This window comes from Acromyrmex echinatior, chromosome 13 (assembly GCF_024713525.1).
Source record: "Acromyrmex echinatior isolate Ae372 chromosome 13, ASM2471352v2, whole genome shotgun sequence".
Classification (NCBI taxonomy): domain Eukaryota; kingdom Metazoa; phylum Arthropoda; class Insecta; order Hymenoptera; family Formicidae; genus Acromyrmex; species Acromyrmex echinatior.
The window spans coordinates 8,725,312-8,740,945 of NC_141864.1; the positions used below are offsets into that span (position 1 = coordinate 8,725,312).

At 39.9% G+C, this 15,634-nt stretch overlaps 2 protein-coding genes and 1 long non-coding RNA gene across 10 annotated transcripts in view; 1 reads left to right on the forward strand and 2 right to left on the reverse strand.

The window, feature by feature from the left end:
- LOC147907610 (uncharacterized) overlaps nucleotides 1-4,311 on the forward strand; it is a 66,011-nt gene extending 61,700 nt beyond the window's left edge. Inside the window, exon 2 of the long non-coding RNA XR_015547109.1 lies at nucleotides 1,649-4,311. This is a non-coding gene — a long non-coding RNA (uncharacterized LOC147907610). The remainder of the gene's footprint in view (nucleotides 1-1,648) is intronic.
- Nucleotides 1-15,429, reverse strand: part of ChAT (Choline acetyltransferase) — a 95,824-nt gene extending 80,395 nt beyond the window's left edge. For 7 of the 8 annotated variants that reach the window (XM_087412387.1, XM_087412390.1, XM_087412386.1 and 4 more), the window contains exons 1-2: nucleotides 15,127-15,429; nucleotides 12,518-12,755 (exon numbers count right to left, since the gene is read on the reverse strand). In XM_087412387.1, the coding sequence (XP_087268513.1) occupies nucleotides 12,518-12,755; nucleotides 15,127-15,414 (526 nt within the window). In that variant the 5' untranslated portion in view covers nucleotides 15,415-15,429. Of the gene's footprint in view, nucleotides 1-12,517; nucleotides 12,756-15,126 lie in introns of those variants that run through there. The other variant, XM_087412388.1, reaches the window with a different exon arrangement.
- VAChT (Vesicular acetylcholine transporter) lies at nucleotides 4,176-12,657 on the reverse strand. Its single transcript, XM_087412397.1, has 2 exons — nucleotides 12,518-12,657; nucleotides 4,176-10,913 (listed from the first exon to the last, which is right to left on the reverse strand). Exon 2 carries the CDS (start codon nucleotides 10,736-10,738, stop codon nucleotides 8,981-8,983), a length of 1,758 nt encoding a protein of 585 aa, XP_087268523.1. The 5' UTR covers nucleotides 10,739-10,913; nucleotides 12,518-12,657; the 3' UTR covers nucleotides 4,176-8,980.
- Nucleotides 15,430-15,634: the final 205 nt, after the last annotated feature.

Genomic DNA, 15,634 nt, shown 5'->3' on the forward strand with positions numbered 1-15,634 from the left:
TCTACTATCTGAAATGCGGATGCAACTCCCATTTCAGGAATATCAAATGTCACTGTAGATCTGTGAATGAAGGCACTTGCCCTATTTATCAAATTTTAATATTAGATATTTCAAAAATAATTAATAATCTCATTTTAGTAATTTTAAATGGACGCAATATATCATAATGACTATATTTAATTTTATTTACAAAATAAATTAATTTGAGACAAATATATAATAATATTCTGATATTTCCTTCTCTCTTTTTCTCTCCTTCTCTTGAAATCATTGCTGCTTTTACGGTTCGAACACGATACGATGATATCCTATACATAGCTTCGCTTTCATTTCTCACACGTAGCTTCGGCCGAAGACAAATGGGCAGCCAAGTTCTCATTCTAGATCCCGTCCTGAATTTCGACTACGGCGGTCGCCGTGGGATCATTAATTAACAAGCATTAACAGTCGGTCACTAACGATAGGCGCATGCATTGACATGATAAATGGGTTTATACCCGGGGGAGGTACGTAATGACGGCCGTATCGTAATCGATGAACGTGTAACACGATTATGTCATGGAATCTCCGCTTTTGCCATCCGGCACAATTATACAAAATAGATGAATGAAGTGCTAGTAAACTGATTGATATATTTGGCAATATATTTGCATGCCATATAATAGCAACATAATATTGTATATAAATGATTCGAGAAATGTCAGAAACTTTTGAAAATTTTATTCTGTTAAAATTTTCTATCGATACTTATAGTCTACGGGTTAAATAAGTTCGTAAGATATCTTTCGTACAATAATAAAAATTAGAATTTCTATAATAATAATTATAGTAAAAAATTCCCTGAAATTCGCGAAATATTCTTCGTTTAATTACATCTTAATTATATCGCAGAAAGACTTCCCTTCAACCTCTCGACAGATTCCAAGACAGTGTAACGTAAACTTATGCTCAACAAGTTAATCTAAATGACTTAATCTTAAAGCACTGACATCCAACACGGATCCACGTCGAGTGCGTATATCCTTATTCCTTTCTTCGCACCCTCCTGGAATTCGTAGCTGTCGTTTCGAATCTCGTCGAGAAGTCTCGAAGGGACTACCGTCAATTAATCGTGCCTGGCCAATCTCGAGGGGTCTGAATAAGAAGCGAGGAGCAGAGACGAAGAGGCGCCAGAAACCTAATCGAGTTCGGTATGGATCACCTTATCCCAACCGCGCATCTCCCGATGTAACGTCCAGCGTCCTGCGAATCCAATTTGTCGGCTCGTTTACCGCTTTAGAACCATTCCTGAGATATTCTTAACGGAATTCCTACAAACAAACTCGAATAATCGCCAATAAATTTGCTTCAAGAAGAGCTAATGTAAAATTTCAAGTGAGTGACGTATCCGAGAACAAAAGAAAAATATATTCCTTCTACAAAATTTTTTTGCATAAATGAATTTTTATTTAGATATCTGATTTCCGCAATTCGATCTCTTGGAATAATAAAATACCACAGAAACTGTTACTATCTCTTTGTTATTTTTTTGCGTGCAAATGAGATAACATGTTACTATAAAAAAATCATTATTCATGACTATAAAAATAAATAAAATAAATATTACACATATGATGTTATAATTGTTCGTTTAAATTTTTTTTTAAAGATGTTCAACGTATCACAATTCATTGAAGTCCTCGAGGGTTTCGTTGAAGTCTCCGAAAAGACGACGTTGTTCGTTGGAACCACCGAGAGTATATCCAAGACAAAGAAATCCAGGTCGAACTTTAAGCGCAAAAAGTTCGACGCTACAGAAATATTTGCTAAAAAAAAAAAATTTGAGCCAGAAGTTCGATGGAAAACATCAGCCCCATTTTCCGCGAATATACCAAAAATACAAGACACAGCTATAGATAACGAGAATAGAAGTGAATCAATATTCGCGCCTTAAAACCGTCCGCCGACGCGTCAACCTTAATCTAGGACAACCTTACGATCTGGGGCACGTATAGATCTAAGAAGATGATTATATGCGACCAAAGTATACGTATATACACGACTTATGTAACCACAAAATAAGCGCATAGCACATAGCGCTTTGTCATAGTGAGAAACTAAAACGGTTCTGAAATTAATTGTTGTGCTTATAATTAGATACAATAAGTTAGGAAATAATTCGTTGCATTATCACGTCTTTGTTTATTATTACGAGGTAATAAAAGCGTATCTGACTCACACCTATTATGTCTTTTATGAAAACTAAAATAATTTTTCTCTGCACCTTTTCTAAATATAATAGAATATTATACTTTTTTACGCTCTTTTTATATATATATATTATACATATATATGTATATACAGAGAAAACAATTGATGAAATATCTAAAAATTTAACTAGATATGGATCTGAAAATAATTTTGTTGGACCACAAAAATAATTATATAGGACGCTCAAATTAGTAGCTAGAATGTTCATCATGCTTGACATATTTTTACGTAATTACAATATTTTTATGGTCCAACAAGATTATTTTCAGATTATTTTCATCTGTGTTTAGTTAAATTTGTAAATATTTTCAGCAAAATCATTAAGAAAAGATTGGAATTGTGGCGAAATGCGCCATGAATATACATGCATCAACCGACACAAAATTATTTTCTTTCACAATGATGAAAAATGAACCAATAAAATCATCACATTCCTATTAAAACTACTACAACTTGTGTCTCCAATTACGTTAATAAATTCACGCAATCGCGATGCTTTGTTTACACGATGCGAAAAATGTATTACAATATAAACTTGTCGCGTTATTTGCATGTACCTCGTGTGTACATCTCGTTTGATTAATCGATATGGCGCGGGGGAATAGCGGCGTTATCGATGCGGCGTGCTCGTTAACGGGGCCACGATCGATATCTGTGGAACAACCAAGCCGCGGGCCGGTCGTTACCAGGAGACACCCGGTACAGCGGATGGGGAGGAGGGGGGGAGGGGGGGGGGAGGGAGGGACGCCCCCGAAGCAACTCGTCACAGCCCCTACGCGCGGCGTGCCCTTCCCTTCTTTCGGGCTGCACCCTAATATAAATATTATTACACTTTGATGGGGTTACGGTGACACCAGGGCCCCACAGATACATCTCCATGAATGCCTCGCTCCTCTCGCTCGCTTTTCCGCGCTCGCTTTTTCATTAGGCCCGAATCCCACGTGGCGCGTGCCGTACGACAATGTTCTTAAGGACTTAAGCCCTTTCCTCGCCCCCCCCCCCCCTCCTCTTCCTCCTCGCCGGACAACCCTTTGCAACCCCGTGGTATGTGATACCGATATGAGTATCGGTAGCCGATTCTCTCTCGAGCATGTCATGCGCGAACGAAAAAGGATAAGCGATTCTATTATAATGTTGATACCGAGTGAAGATGGATTTACAAAGAGTTGACATGTTCCTTTTTCTCTCCCCGATCATGGAGAGACTATATAACTTGCTGTGAAGATCATATCTTATTGAAGTATTTTCACTTCATTTTTACTTATTAATGCTTTAAAATGAATAAAATATCTATGAGGACCGAAATTTTTCTCTTTCAAGGAAGAAGCAACTACTTCAACTTCAACTAAAATCTTGAAAACATAAGAAATAAATTCAAAAAGATTTTTATTTATTTAATTGTATGATATAGGATGACAAAAAAGTTTAACCACAAAGTTTTGTGTTTTTCAAATAATCAACAACGTATTGTATATTTACAAAAAAAAAACTCTAAAGTGTTAATTGTATATCTTATTAAATATAAGAAATAATAATTAACATTCAAAATGACTATTTTTGATACAAGTACTTTAAAATACTTCGAATTCAGTAATGGCCGCGTTCTTTCCACAAATAAATTCTCCTAGACAGCCAATACAGATCTTTACCAATAGATGAAAATTTTCTGATACAAAATCTTTTTGGATTTAAGAAGAATAACTAACTTTAGAGTTTGTTTTCTTTAAATACATGTTACTATCCAAGAAGGAACTGAAGTTATTTGACATCAAAATAATTTTTCAAAATTTTTAATGTCAAAATTGTTTGGATAATTTGATAAGCACACAAAACTTGGCCAAACTTTGTTGTTTCTGTATATGGATGAGAATTTTTAAACGAGTAAACTGGATAAATTGACGTGGCATGAAGTGCAACACGTGGTATTCTTCGGTAACAATGACATCTTTAATAACCGGTTCAACAACATTACAGTGTCATAGGATTTCAATTACATACGCATTTCGAATTACTTGGTTTTTCATCAAATAAATATACATACATACATGTATCTTTACGGATAGAATCACAAGTGTATGTATTGAATGTGTGTATCTGTTTTTTATGCATTTGTGTGTCGTGTATGTATGTATGTTTGTATGCACGTATATCCTGTGTGTGTGTGTGTGTATGCGCAAAGTGCGGATGTATTGCAGTTAAGTTACACTACGCTTATGGATAATCTCGGGATGCACGATCGCCTCTCTTCATCGCATGGATAATATGCGTTATGCACGAATAATTAGATACACATAATCCCGGTGACCATTTCTCCACGTTCTGTCTCTCCCTTCCTATGATATGTATTCGCATATTGCGACGTTCTGTCGTAACGGATTGCTCCCGTCGCCGTCCTCCTTCTCGTAACACTTGGGAATTAGACTCGGTTTCGAGATGAGAAAAATATCGTTGGGAAACTAAGCGCTCGTGTTTTCACTTTAAACGTCGTTCCCGATAGTGCTGAGCAAGGTTTCGATACACAGAACGCACTGTGCATTCGTCTTGCACGACGTATGTCACCGAGGAACCTACTTACACGTTTGCAATTTGAGAGGCTAGTATATTTTGAGGACTCAAGATCAATTTAGAATTTTTCCCAAGTATAGGAGAAAGTAACAAATAATTCGCGAATTGTTTGATAATTATCTACAGGTTATCATTATGTAAAATTTAGGAATATTTTCTATACACAATAGGGAAAATTCTCACCATTTTCACTCCGAGATTTAATAATTATAACAAATAATACATCGTATAATCATCGAAACTTAACGAAACTTGTGTATGTGTACAATAACAGCGAATTTTTCATATTATCTAATTAGCTGAGGATCTTAAAAGCAAGACGAAATTAGTCTCCTCTATCGGAAGAGAAATAATTCTTAGGAACAAAATCATTCTTTTCCAATAGAAGACCTTTGGTTTGAAATGAAAAATTTTTTAATGCATTTACCATGTTTTTAAACATGACAACCTTTCGACGAAGGCGTATGTTTCTTTTCTTTATTAAAAAAAAAAAAAAAAAAAAATTTATTTCATTCCAGGTTTCTATTTCGTTTCTAAGATCCTCAGGTCCTATTCCTACGAGTGTCAGGACAATAACACCTTTGCCCAGCACTGGCCTTCAGTCCCGACGCAGAAGAAAGAGGATTTTATACTCACGTACACACACCGTCGCGTTCACAACACTCACGAACGATATGATACAAGTAGGCAAGATATACCGAGTGCCCCGAGATTATTGCCACTATCGAAGATCACGAAGACTTGTAGGTCAGACGAACAATATTTACTTCAATATTTGTGGCTACGATCAGAATATAAGCGCGGTTAAAAGTGGAGCGGATTATTTCGAGTAGTAAGCTGCGCATATAAAAAAAATTAACAAATTCAATTTCAAACAAACGTTTTAGCAGAATTTTACAAGCTTTTATTACGAAAATAATGATCAGAAAACATGTAGAAAGAAATAATAATAATTTCGGGACACTCGATACGCGACGTATTCGCGTGAAGGAAAAAGCTCTTTTCCTTTCCCTTTCGCACGTAATATATATTTACAAGAGCAGAAGAAGCTACGAATATAACTTTGTATCCGATATATATATATATATATATATATGTATATATGTGTAATGTGTATGTATAATGCACTGACGCAACGTCTTGCTGGTATAATTATCATACATGCCAGTATAATGATCTTCAAAATTCTAGCTTGACTTCGCTGGGAAAAAAATTAACGTATAACTATAAATGTAAATTTAAAATAATGAATAAAAGAACAAATTTTTGTCACAGCATGGAAAGTAATTAAAAACAAGTCATAAAATTGTATTAACATATCGTATTTCATTTTAATCTATAATAGATTTGAGCTAAAAGTGACACTTTAATATAAGAGAATATAGTTAAAGGTACATCATACATTATATTTCATTATTTCGAGATCTTATTGCATTGATCTTCGCTGAATTTATTCAACGGAGTCGTGACGATAATCATCAACAGGCCAGACGTTGCCGTTACAATAAAATACCTAATTTTAGAGGCCAGCTCATAGAAACAAAAAGCCATTGCAGAGATTAAACGCGTTCTTTTCTCTTTCTTGGCTATAAAACAAAAACGCGTATATGTTTAGGTACATATGTATAGCGGTCTAATAGAGAGTGTTGTCTACGTTACGTTAGGTCGGGTTACTCGCTTGGATCTTTTGCGGGGAGAGCTTTACAATTATTCGCTCGTACTACGAGTCTCGCGACCACGGGGATAAAAACTGCGAAGTTCAGGCACTGAATTAACTCAAAGCACTCGCGAATCGATCCTCGAGGATCCGCGCGACGGGCGAGTGGTCCTGAAGTCCGATCGATGCGAGCGAAGCGGATTCCTTGGCGATCGAGGAACCTCTTCTTTTCGCGCCCAACACGCCGGCAACTAATCACTGTGCCGGTATAGTGTGTATAGTGCTAGTTAATTAACAACTTATTTATTTGCTTCTCGCGACGCTTCTTAGTATTGACGAGTAGGTACGAATGTGTGCTGTGCTCTTAGTCGTAAGGCTTCGCAGATATCGTGACAAGAAGAATTATAGCAAATTTTGACTGTTTTATATCAAGAAGTTTTTATTTAATTTTTATTTAATCTTCTTCTAAATAATCTAGAAATAATCTTTTTTGTATTGCTTTATTCAAAAAAAAAGATAAGGGATAATATAAACAATGGAATTGGTCGTTGTTTGAATAATGGACGTTCGAACATGAAACAAAGTAAATAATATATCTTTAAATATGTATCTTAAAATAAAATGAACAGAAGATTAAAATATAACAAATGAAATAGAGTAAATATCTGAAATGAAAAAATAAAAGAGTATTTTGCGATGAGAACAGGCTCGCGATAGTTATCGCGAAACCTTGCGTCCAAGTCACTCCGACACATAATGAAATTTTTGATATATTTATATACATATAGAAATTATTATGCATGCCTAGGTACGTCTAGATATCACACGCGATTTTGCTGCGTGAACAAAACCCCCCTGACAAGGTTCGAACGAAATATACCCCTACAATTAGAAAAGTAATCTCATAAAAATACAGATATGTTTACTTTGACGCACTCGCGCTTTGGTACTTGGTATTGCTCCATTATTGCGGCAAAGTACTCAATTAGTGCGAAAGAAATCGTATAAAATTGAGGCAGAAAAAAGAGATAATTAGAGAAAGACATCTTCTTGAAATATTAAATATTAGAATAATTAAAATTACGAATAATGATAACAATCTCTATTATTCAAAATAGAAATTGACTTCTTCAGGATTCTTACAACGATATCTGTTTTATTGATATATATTGCAATAATTATTGATATATATTGAATAATATTGCAAAAGACATCGCTTCAGATTCTGTTAAAATATAAACTGTTCTTAAAAACGACGAATAAGTATAAAGAGACAATATAAAAACAAGTTTTCTGAAAATTACCTAAAATAAAATATCTTTAATAAAACGGCTTTAATTATTATTTGCCATTTTTATCAACGTTTATAACGCTTACTCCTATCATTGACAAAATTAATATTAATAATAAAATACATAACAACTAACGATTTTAGAATATATACGCGGACGTAAAAATTTCAAGTTTGAATCACCGAAAATAATTCTCGTAATCCAAATTTTATTATTAACGTTATGGCATTTCTTAGCAACAAAAAATTTATTTAAAAATCGAAACACGGACGAGAGTACTTTGCCAATACAGAGCGATTCGTAGGGCAAATCGACCGCCCTCGTCACAACCCTCTATACCGCCTACTTAACTTAAAGCCTTACTTTCTAGATTTCTGATGCCTTAATTAGTGATATGATATTTCCGTTCAGCAATGTAGAACGATTCTCAACGAAAAAGCGTTAAAAACTTAAAACTTGCCCAGCGGCAATCCGCGAGCGAAGGTCCTTGCTGACGGGAAGCCTTCGTCGCGGTCGTGTATCCTCCCTCTTTCTTTCCTTCTAACACTTTGCGCAATGACTTCTCGCATCCCGAATAAAGAACGTTGTCTTTTCTCTTTCCTCCATAACACCGACACATCTCTCCTCCCCCCCCATCTTCTCATTCTAATTTTATTTCGATGTTGCGACTAGTTGTTCTCCTTGAGGTCCTTATTCTCGACAAAGACGGCCACTGTCCTTTCCGCGTGCTTATCTAATCTTTTTTCCTTCTACTTCTACATCTTACAATTTCAACGTCGCGTATCCAGCAACGTTTCCTATCTCCCTTTCCCCTCTTTTCTCACGATTCGTATTATCAGCTGCGCGCGGAACCTCGAACGTATATCAGGATCGGGATTCACCTTTCGCAGATGAATCCATCGCGAGAGCTCCGAGGGAATCACTTTGGAAGTCGTTGCCTCTGCTATCCCCGATAAACACCAACGATACTCCGAGTACGATCGAGATCCGGCGGGACACCGCGCGATCGGCGATCCTCCAACCCCTCTAATCTTGATCGAGCGTCCCGATCGCCATCGTTGTCAAGAGTTTCGCCGAGCAGCCGTGTCCCGCGACGATTCTCTCTTGCCGATATACGTGGAAGCCTGTCACGAAGACTCGAATACACTCTCGAGCGAAGGGGACGTGCACTCGATCAATTGGATCGCTACGGCGACACTCGGCAGGGACCATCGCTCTAGTACATTCCTTGCCTGAAGGGGTTGCTGTCCCCGGCTGGTCGCTGATCCGCCGGTTCCGGCCTCCTGAAGGGGTTCACGTCAGCCTGGGAGCCCCGTTGATCCTGACGCTCGGCCGCGTAATTCCTCTGTTGGCTATAGTCGCCGGATTGACCGTAGTTAGTCGGTTGATTGTATACCGGTGGTTGTTCGTGAGCGGGTTGGTTGTAGCCGATCGTGTTCTGCATGCCGTAACCACGTTGATCGCCGTCGTAACCGACTTGTCCTGTCGTCTGATAGTTTTGATCGTATCCCTGATCGATATTCGTCTCCATACGCGTCTGGTTCAGATGGTTGCCGATCTCGCCGGTGATCGGTCGCTGCTCCTGCAGCACGTACGTCTGGTATTCTTTATCGGGTGGATCCTGCATTAGCACGTTCGCTTCATCCTGGAACGGCTTAAAGTCGTAGATATGACGCAAGTAGTAGAGAACTGGAGCATACAGCAGATTCGAGAAGGCGATGCCGACGTTAAGTGCGGTGAAACCGATCGCTTCGACGACTCCGCCAGCTATAATCGGACCTACCGCGTACGCCACGCTGTACGAGATGTCAGCGATCGCGTAAATGCTGCCGTACACCGACACGTACCTAACGTCCACCAGGTAGCCCAGGGTGGGCAGCAGCGCGGTGTCGATGAGCGCGATACCGAAGCAGATACCACACAGCGGTATCATCAGCACTTTGTATGAGCTGCAGAACGGTATGATGAAGCAGCAGAGACCTTCGAGCGCGAGGCCGCCTGCCGCCATCAGCCACTGATATTGCGGATATTGCTTAGCCATCCTCACGGTGATCACAACACCGATCACATGCGGGAAGAAGGCCGGTAACCAGATCATGCCGATCTTCCAATTGTCATGCGTCATTGTGTCCTCCATCCATAACGATATCGTCGGCTCGAGGAAGGCGAGTGCGACATTGGACATCATCAGAGCGCCCGCGCACACGGCGATGTATGGGTCCATCAGCAGCCGCCAGATCGGTATCGTCGACTTGGGCTCGTGATGGCGCTCTTGCAACTGCTCCTTGATCGGCTTCATCACCAGCAATAACATGAAACCGTCTGCCAGGCTGACAAACGCCAGTATCAGGAACGGTACTTCCTTGCCGGCGAATTGGTAAAGTGCTCCTCCGAACGGTGGCGCGACCAGACATCCAAAACTGATAAACGCCAGGGCAATGCCAAGCGCCTTCGAGCGTTCCGATTCTTCCGTGAAACGATCGGCGATCATAGCGAGGCCAGCGGTATCAGCGAACGCAGATCCAACGCCCTGCAGACTTCTCGCAAAGAACAGCACGCCGTAGCTTTTGCCGCACGCGAATACACTGGTCGAGAGAAACATGATGGAGAGACCGATCATCATGGGGATGTCGTAGCCGATTCGATCGATTAGCGCGCCGGAGAACGGGTTCACCATCAGTTGCACGATCGCTTTCGATGCGAACAACACCCCCGTGGCGGAATCCTGGCCAGGATGACTAACTGGACCGCTGGCGTTGACCGGTGGCTCCTCTATCTCTCCGAACGCTCCGACATATTTAAGGTAATCGGGTATAATTGGTACTATCACCATGTACAGCATGTTGTCCAGTAGCAACGCTATCGAGACGATGACCAGGATCAGCTTACGCTGAGACTTGGGCTCCTGCAGTTTTGTCCAGACGATCTCCTTGAGCTCGCTGAACTCCATGTTGAGTATCGGTATCGTCGTCATGGTTCCTAGGTAGTCGCCCGCGAAGTGCGACCGACGTCTTCCGGGATTTTTTTATGTATGTCTTAGTGGAAGGGACTAACCGCGGTCACAACCAGTCGTGCGACCTCGGGAAGCGAGCGTGACGAGGAGATCGTCGCGATTGGGGCGGCGCGCATCAGGCCGGGCCGGGGGTAACCTACAACAGATCACCGATTTGGCAACGATTAGCTCGCGGAAATCAATTGACTTCACGTGCGCGCACGTGGACGCGCTTAAACGCGCTTCTCGCGCTTCTACGCGAGACGACGCAACCGCTTCGCGAGAACGCGAAATCGAAGAAGCGACTCGGGACTGAGGGAAAGAGTTGCCGAGGAGAAGAATAGGGGAGCCCTGACCCGGCCTGTGGTCAGCGCGAAGTGCGAACGACATCCATCTACCCATTCACTCAACCTTCCCAACCCCAACTTCGTAACCTCGCCAACATCATCAACACGCCGACATCGACTACAGTCTTGCGTGCGGGAAAGAAACACGTTGCGAAAACGCATACGCCCGCACTTGACTCGGCTTTTCTTCGTAGGCTCTGCTCCCCTTTTGTGCGCGTGAAAGAGAACACGATACCGGATGAAGGCTCCCCCACGATCTACGATAAGGTGCCGCGAGATCGACTCTGTGTACCTGAGCGAGCCTTACTATAGTATATCGTGTATCGTATTACGGCGGAGATAAAAACAGCACGAAAAAAAGCGTCGAGAAAACAAGAGGCGAGGGTCGATGTGACGTGCTTGTCATCGGGGTCGTCGCTAATCATCTCACGAGTGTTAAGTGCAGAAAGAAATAGCTCGACAGTAATTGTGAGCGATATTGTTTTTTGTTAAATTGTTGATCGTTGAAACAATTATGTAAAATAAAGAATGAACGATAGTACAAAATTTTTTTTCTTTTTTTACTTAAAGAATATGAAAAAGCACGTACATCAAATATTTCAGTCAAAGATCGTTATGTCATGTTGTTAAAAAATTTGATTATTCAACTTGTATCTTATTTATCGTCATTTATTAAAGTCATGGAAAGTTAATAGCTAAAATGCTTCATAAAACAGAAGAAAATTGCGCTGAAGTAGCAATTTTCTTCTTTGAGACGCAATTCGCCAATTCTTTTGAATCTCTCTCCTACAATTTTTCGCTTTTCATGTTTTTTTTTAACTGCCAAGATAACAATGCAAAAGCATAGAAAATAGCGGATTTAAATTATACTTCAATAGCGTTGTGACATAATGGTATTTCTCGCAAGATTTGAAGCAGAAAAAACTGGGGTACCTTTTCGCGAATTGTACTCGCAAGTATACTTGATAAATAGTACATTTATCAACTCTTTTCCAATTTCAGTAATCTAGATCAGTCTACCTGATTTAACTTACTATTTTGGAGAATAAATATTTTGTTTAGCGGAGACTTATATCGCACAGTTTTATTTATTTATTTATTTTTTTTTTTATTCTATTATTATCCCGACTTGTCTTTTTCACGAAAGTAACAGGATGCACGATCGATTGTAAATAATCATAATAACACGCGGACTAACATTTAACCTAGAACCTCGGGTGATCATCCGGAACAACGCAATAGTTCGATTCTTCTCGCGTTTGCGAAATGGCGCCTGTCAATCGTCGTTGTTGCCGGTGATTCTCGTTAATGGCGCAACGCGATCGATCGACGGGCTCCACTACGGCAACGAGCCTCCCTGATGTACGAAAGAAGGCCGCGTGTGAAAAAAAAAAACAACGTATCACCGACTCACCGGAGTTGCTGGCGAACTTCTGCTTGAGGGAATTGGCGAGGCGTTGGGGGCCCGCCAAGGTCGGAAGACCGGCGAGCAGGCCGCTCAAAGTCGAGGCGACGTCTGATCCGTCTTCGTCCTTCGAGTCGTTCACCGACTCCTTGACTCCTCGCGTCCCCGGGCCCTCCACCTTTTCAATCGAATTTACAACCGAGTCTGCAACGGCGACAACATTTTCCAACCGTTTAAAATTCGCGTACTGTTAAAAAGACAATGATAAAAATTCATTCGTTAACCCCAATACAGATAGATACAATTACGGATTTGTGCCACAAAAATAGTGCATTATTTCCATCTCGTGACACTTTCGATTAAGGTCAATTATTATTTAAACATTATCCTCAATTTAGATCAAACATTACTAATAAATCAAAAGGAAAGAAGAAGATTAGTAATCTGAAAACAACCAAGTGGTCTAGTAACCCGCGTTCAAGTAGTTCTTTTCCACAACAAAAACCCTAATAGAAAATATTAGATTAAGCGTTGCGGGACTATATACACATTAATAATGCAATTATGTGCGAAAGTATAATTCGTGCCCGTTTCGCAGAGGGATATGTTATGAAGGGGTGGGACAGAGTCCGTCGACCTTCGAGAAGTTAAAATTCATCATCATCATATTTTTAACTCGCCGCAATCGCGCGTGAGGCATTACATCGTACAACGCGTCCGTACTCTACATATTCTATCGTATATGTACTATCGACACAATTTTTACTAACCTTTCTATTATCTTATGTACGCGTTACCAATGGGCGGATTTAAATTTAGCGTTTGTGCATCTATCTATAACGTCCCGTGTCCCATACCATGCACATTTGAGGAAGACCGGGCATTACACACGTGCGTAACTTCCCAAGGTAATTTTTGCTCCCTCTCGCAGCATCGCAATATAGTTATTTGGCAGCCATGTGTTATTTCGTGCGCCATTGTTTGCAAGAGGGTTGCGGCAGATAATCCCCCTATTACCTGCGTCGCTTGTGTGATTGCAAATTTCAACTAAAACACAGAGATTTCCTTCGACGATGATTGGACCGTGTTACACAACATTACAGCGAGCTGTACTCGAGGAATTTGACATAATGAATCTGACTTGATGAAAATAATGTGTACCGATTTATAAAATTTCAATTCCTAATTTCGTAATTTTTATCACTTTCTGATAGTAAGTGTTATTTTATTAAATGATTATTAATCGTAATTAAAATAAAATAAAAATGTAAAAAATCGAATCTCTGAATCTTGATCTAAAATGTCGGATCGCAATATTAATATCTAAAGTATTTCATTAAAAAATGTTGAACAAAATATATAGATATTTTTCTCTAAAAATTATAAATATAAAACAGGACAGAAATATCAATGGTACTACTTAAGTTATATTCTAGATTTTTGAATGAAATTTATATCGCACTAAAAATTTAACAAATTGTATCAGCTTCATTGCAAAGAATAGAGACAGATTTATGGCTAAAATATTGATACAAAATTGGAGAATAAACAATTATATGGGGAATGTGATATTATTTGTGTGAAAAAAAAAATATATAGGGTGTATTTGAAATAACGCCTACTAATCATACAGGGTTATTCTTAATAAAAAACTAAGTCAAAAAGTCCTCTACCATTTTACAATTTCTGCAATATTTTTTTTTTTTACTCAGTAAGCAAAATGCCTAAAATCAATGTATAAAACAACTTTTAAGATATCTTTAAGAGTTTTTTAAGAAACATCTTCGAATAATATTTCGTAGAAAAATATTTCGTAAAGAACACTAAAAGATATCAAAATTGTCTTATATATTGATTTTATTCGACAATCTTTAGAAATTAATATCTTGTTAATTATTGCGAAAATTGCAAAATGATAGACTTTTCAATTTAATTTTTGATTAGGAATAGCACTATATGATTAATGAACAATGTATGATTATGATTATTTCAGATACATCCTATATATATATATATGACTCTAACCATTGTTCCAAGTGACATTTAAGCAAAGCAAACCAGAAGAAAGCGTAAAAATAAAGAATCGTGAAAGAATATTGTGCATTGTAAAGAAGTTGCAGAAAAAACATAAAATACATTTTGTTAAAAATTCAAAAAAAGTATTGTTTTATGAAAATAATTTTAATTAATAATTTTAATACTGAATAAACTAAATTTACAAAATTGAATATTAATAAGAAATAGCTGAGAAAATCGGAAAATCGTTAAAAAATTATCGTTGTTTTAACATAAATCTTCCCGAACTGATCGACGAGGTTTCAAGAGACGAGAATAATTCTTGAAAGGTTGAATAAATATCAAAGAGGCGGAAAAAGGAGGAAAAAGCATTGATAAATACACAGGAGTCATGTCTGAATCGTGCCGGAAGCTACACCGATTTCTGTCAAATGATCCCTGCGAGTCGCGCATCGAAGTACCCAGGGAGAAATTTCACCGCGGGAACACACACGCATATCCCTTAATGAGAAATACAAGGGCGAGGAGACGTGCTAGCGGGAGAAAGGACAGTACGAGGAACACAGATAGGAGCAGGAAACGAAATCGGCCGGAATACTTACTAAGACCGAAGGGCTCCCAATGGCAGGGGCGTCTCGGCGTGTCTCTCCGTCGGGGTGGCTTTGGAACGTCTGCCCTCGGAGTCCTCCCCGCCACCGGATCGCCGCGGCGCCCTCTCTCACCGTCGTGACGACGGCGGCGGTGGCGGTGGCGACGGTGGCGGTTTCGCCGCGGAAGGCGCGGCAGGGCGCAGCCGCGACCGCCAGGATCCAGGGATTGGCGGTGGTGAGACCGTGCGTCAGCCCCCAAACCCTCCACCATCGACTACATGGCACCCTCCGGCATCGCATCCTCCGGGGGTGGACGGCGGCGAAGAGCGGCACGGAAGAGGGTGCGGGCGGGGGAGGGCGAGACCAGGTATAACGACGACGGTCGATGCTGCGCGGTATTTCTGGCGTCAGGTCGATACCGGCCTCACCTGTGTGCGAGGTAACTGTGGGCTGCCTGCCTGCCTGCTAGCCTACCAGCCACCCACCCACCCCGCAACGAAGGGGTTCTCGAACGTGCCCG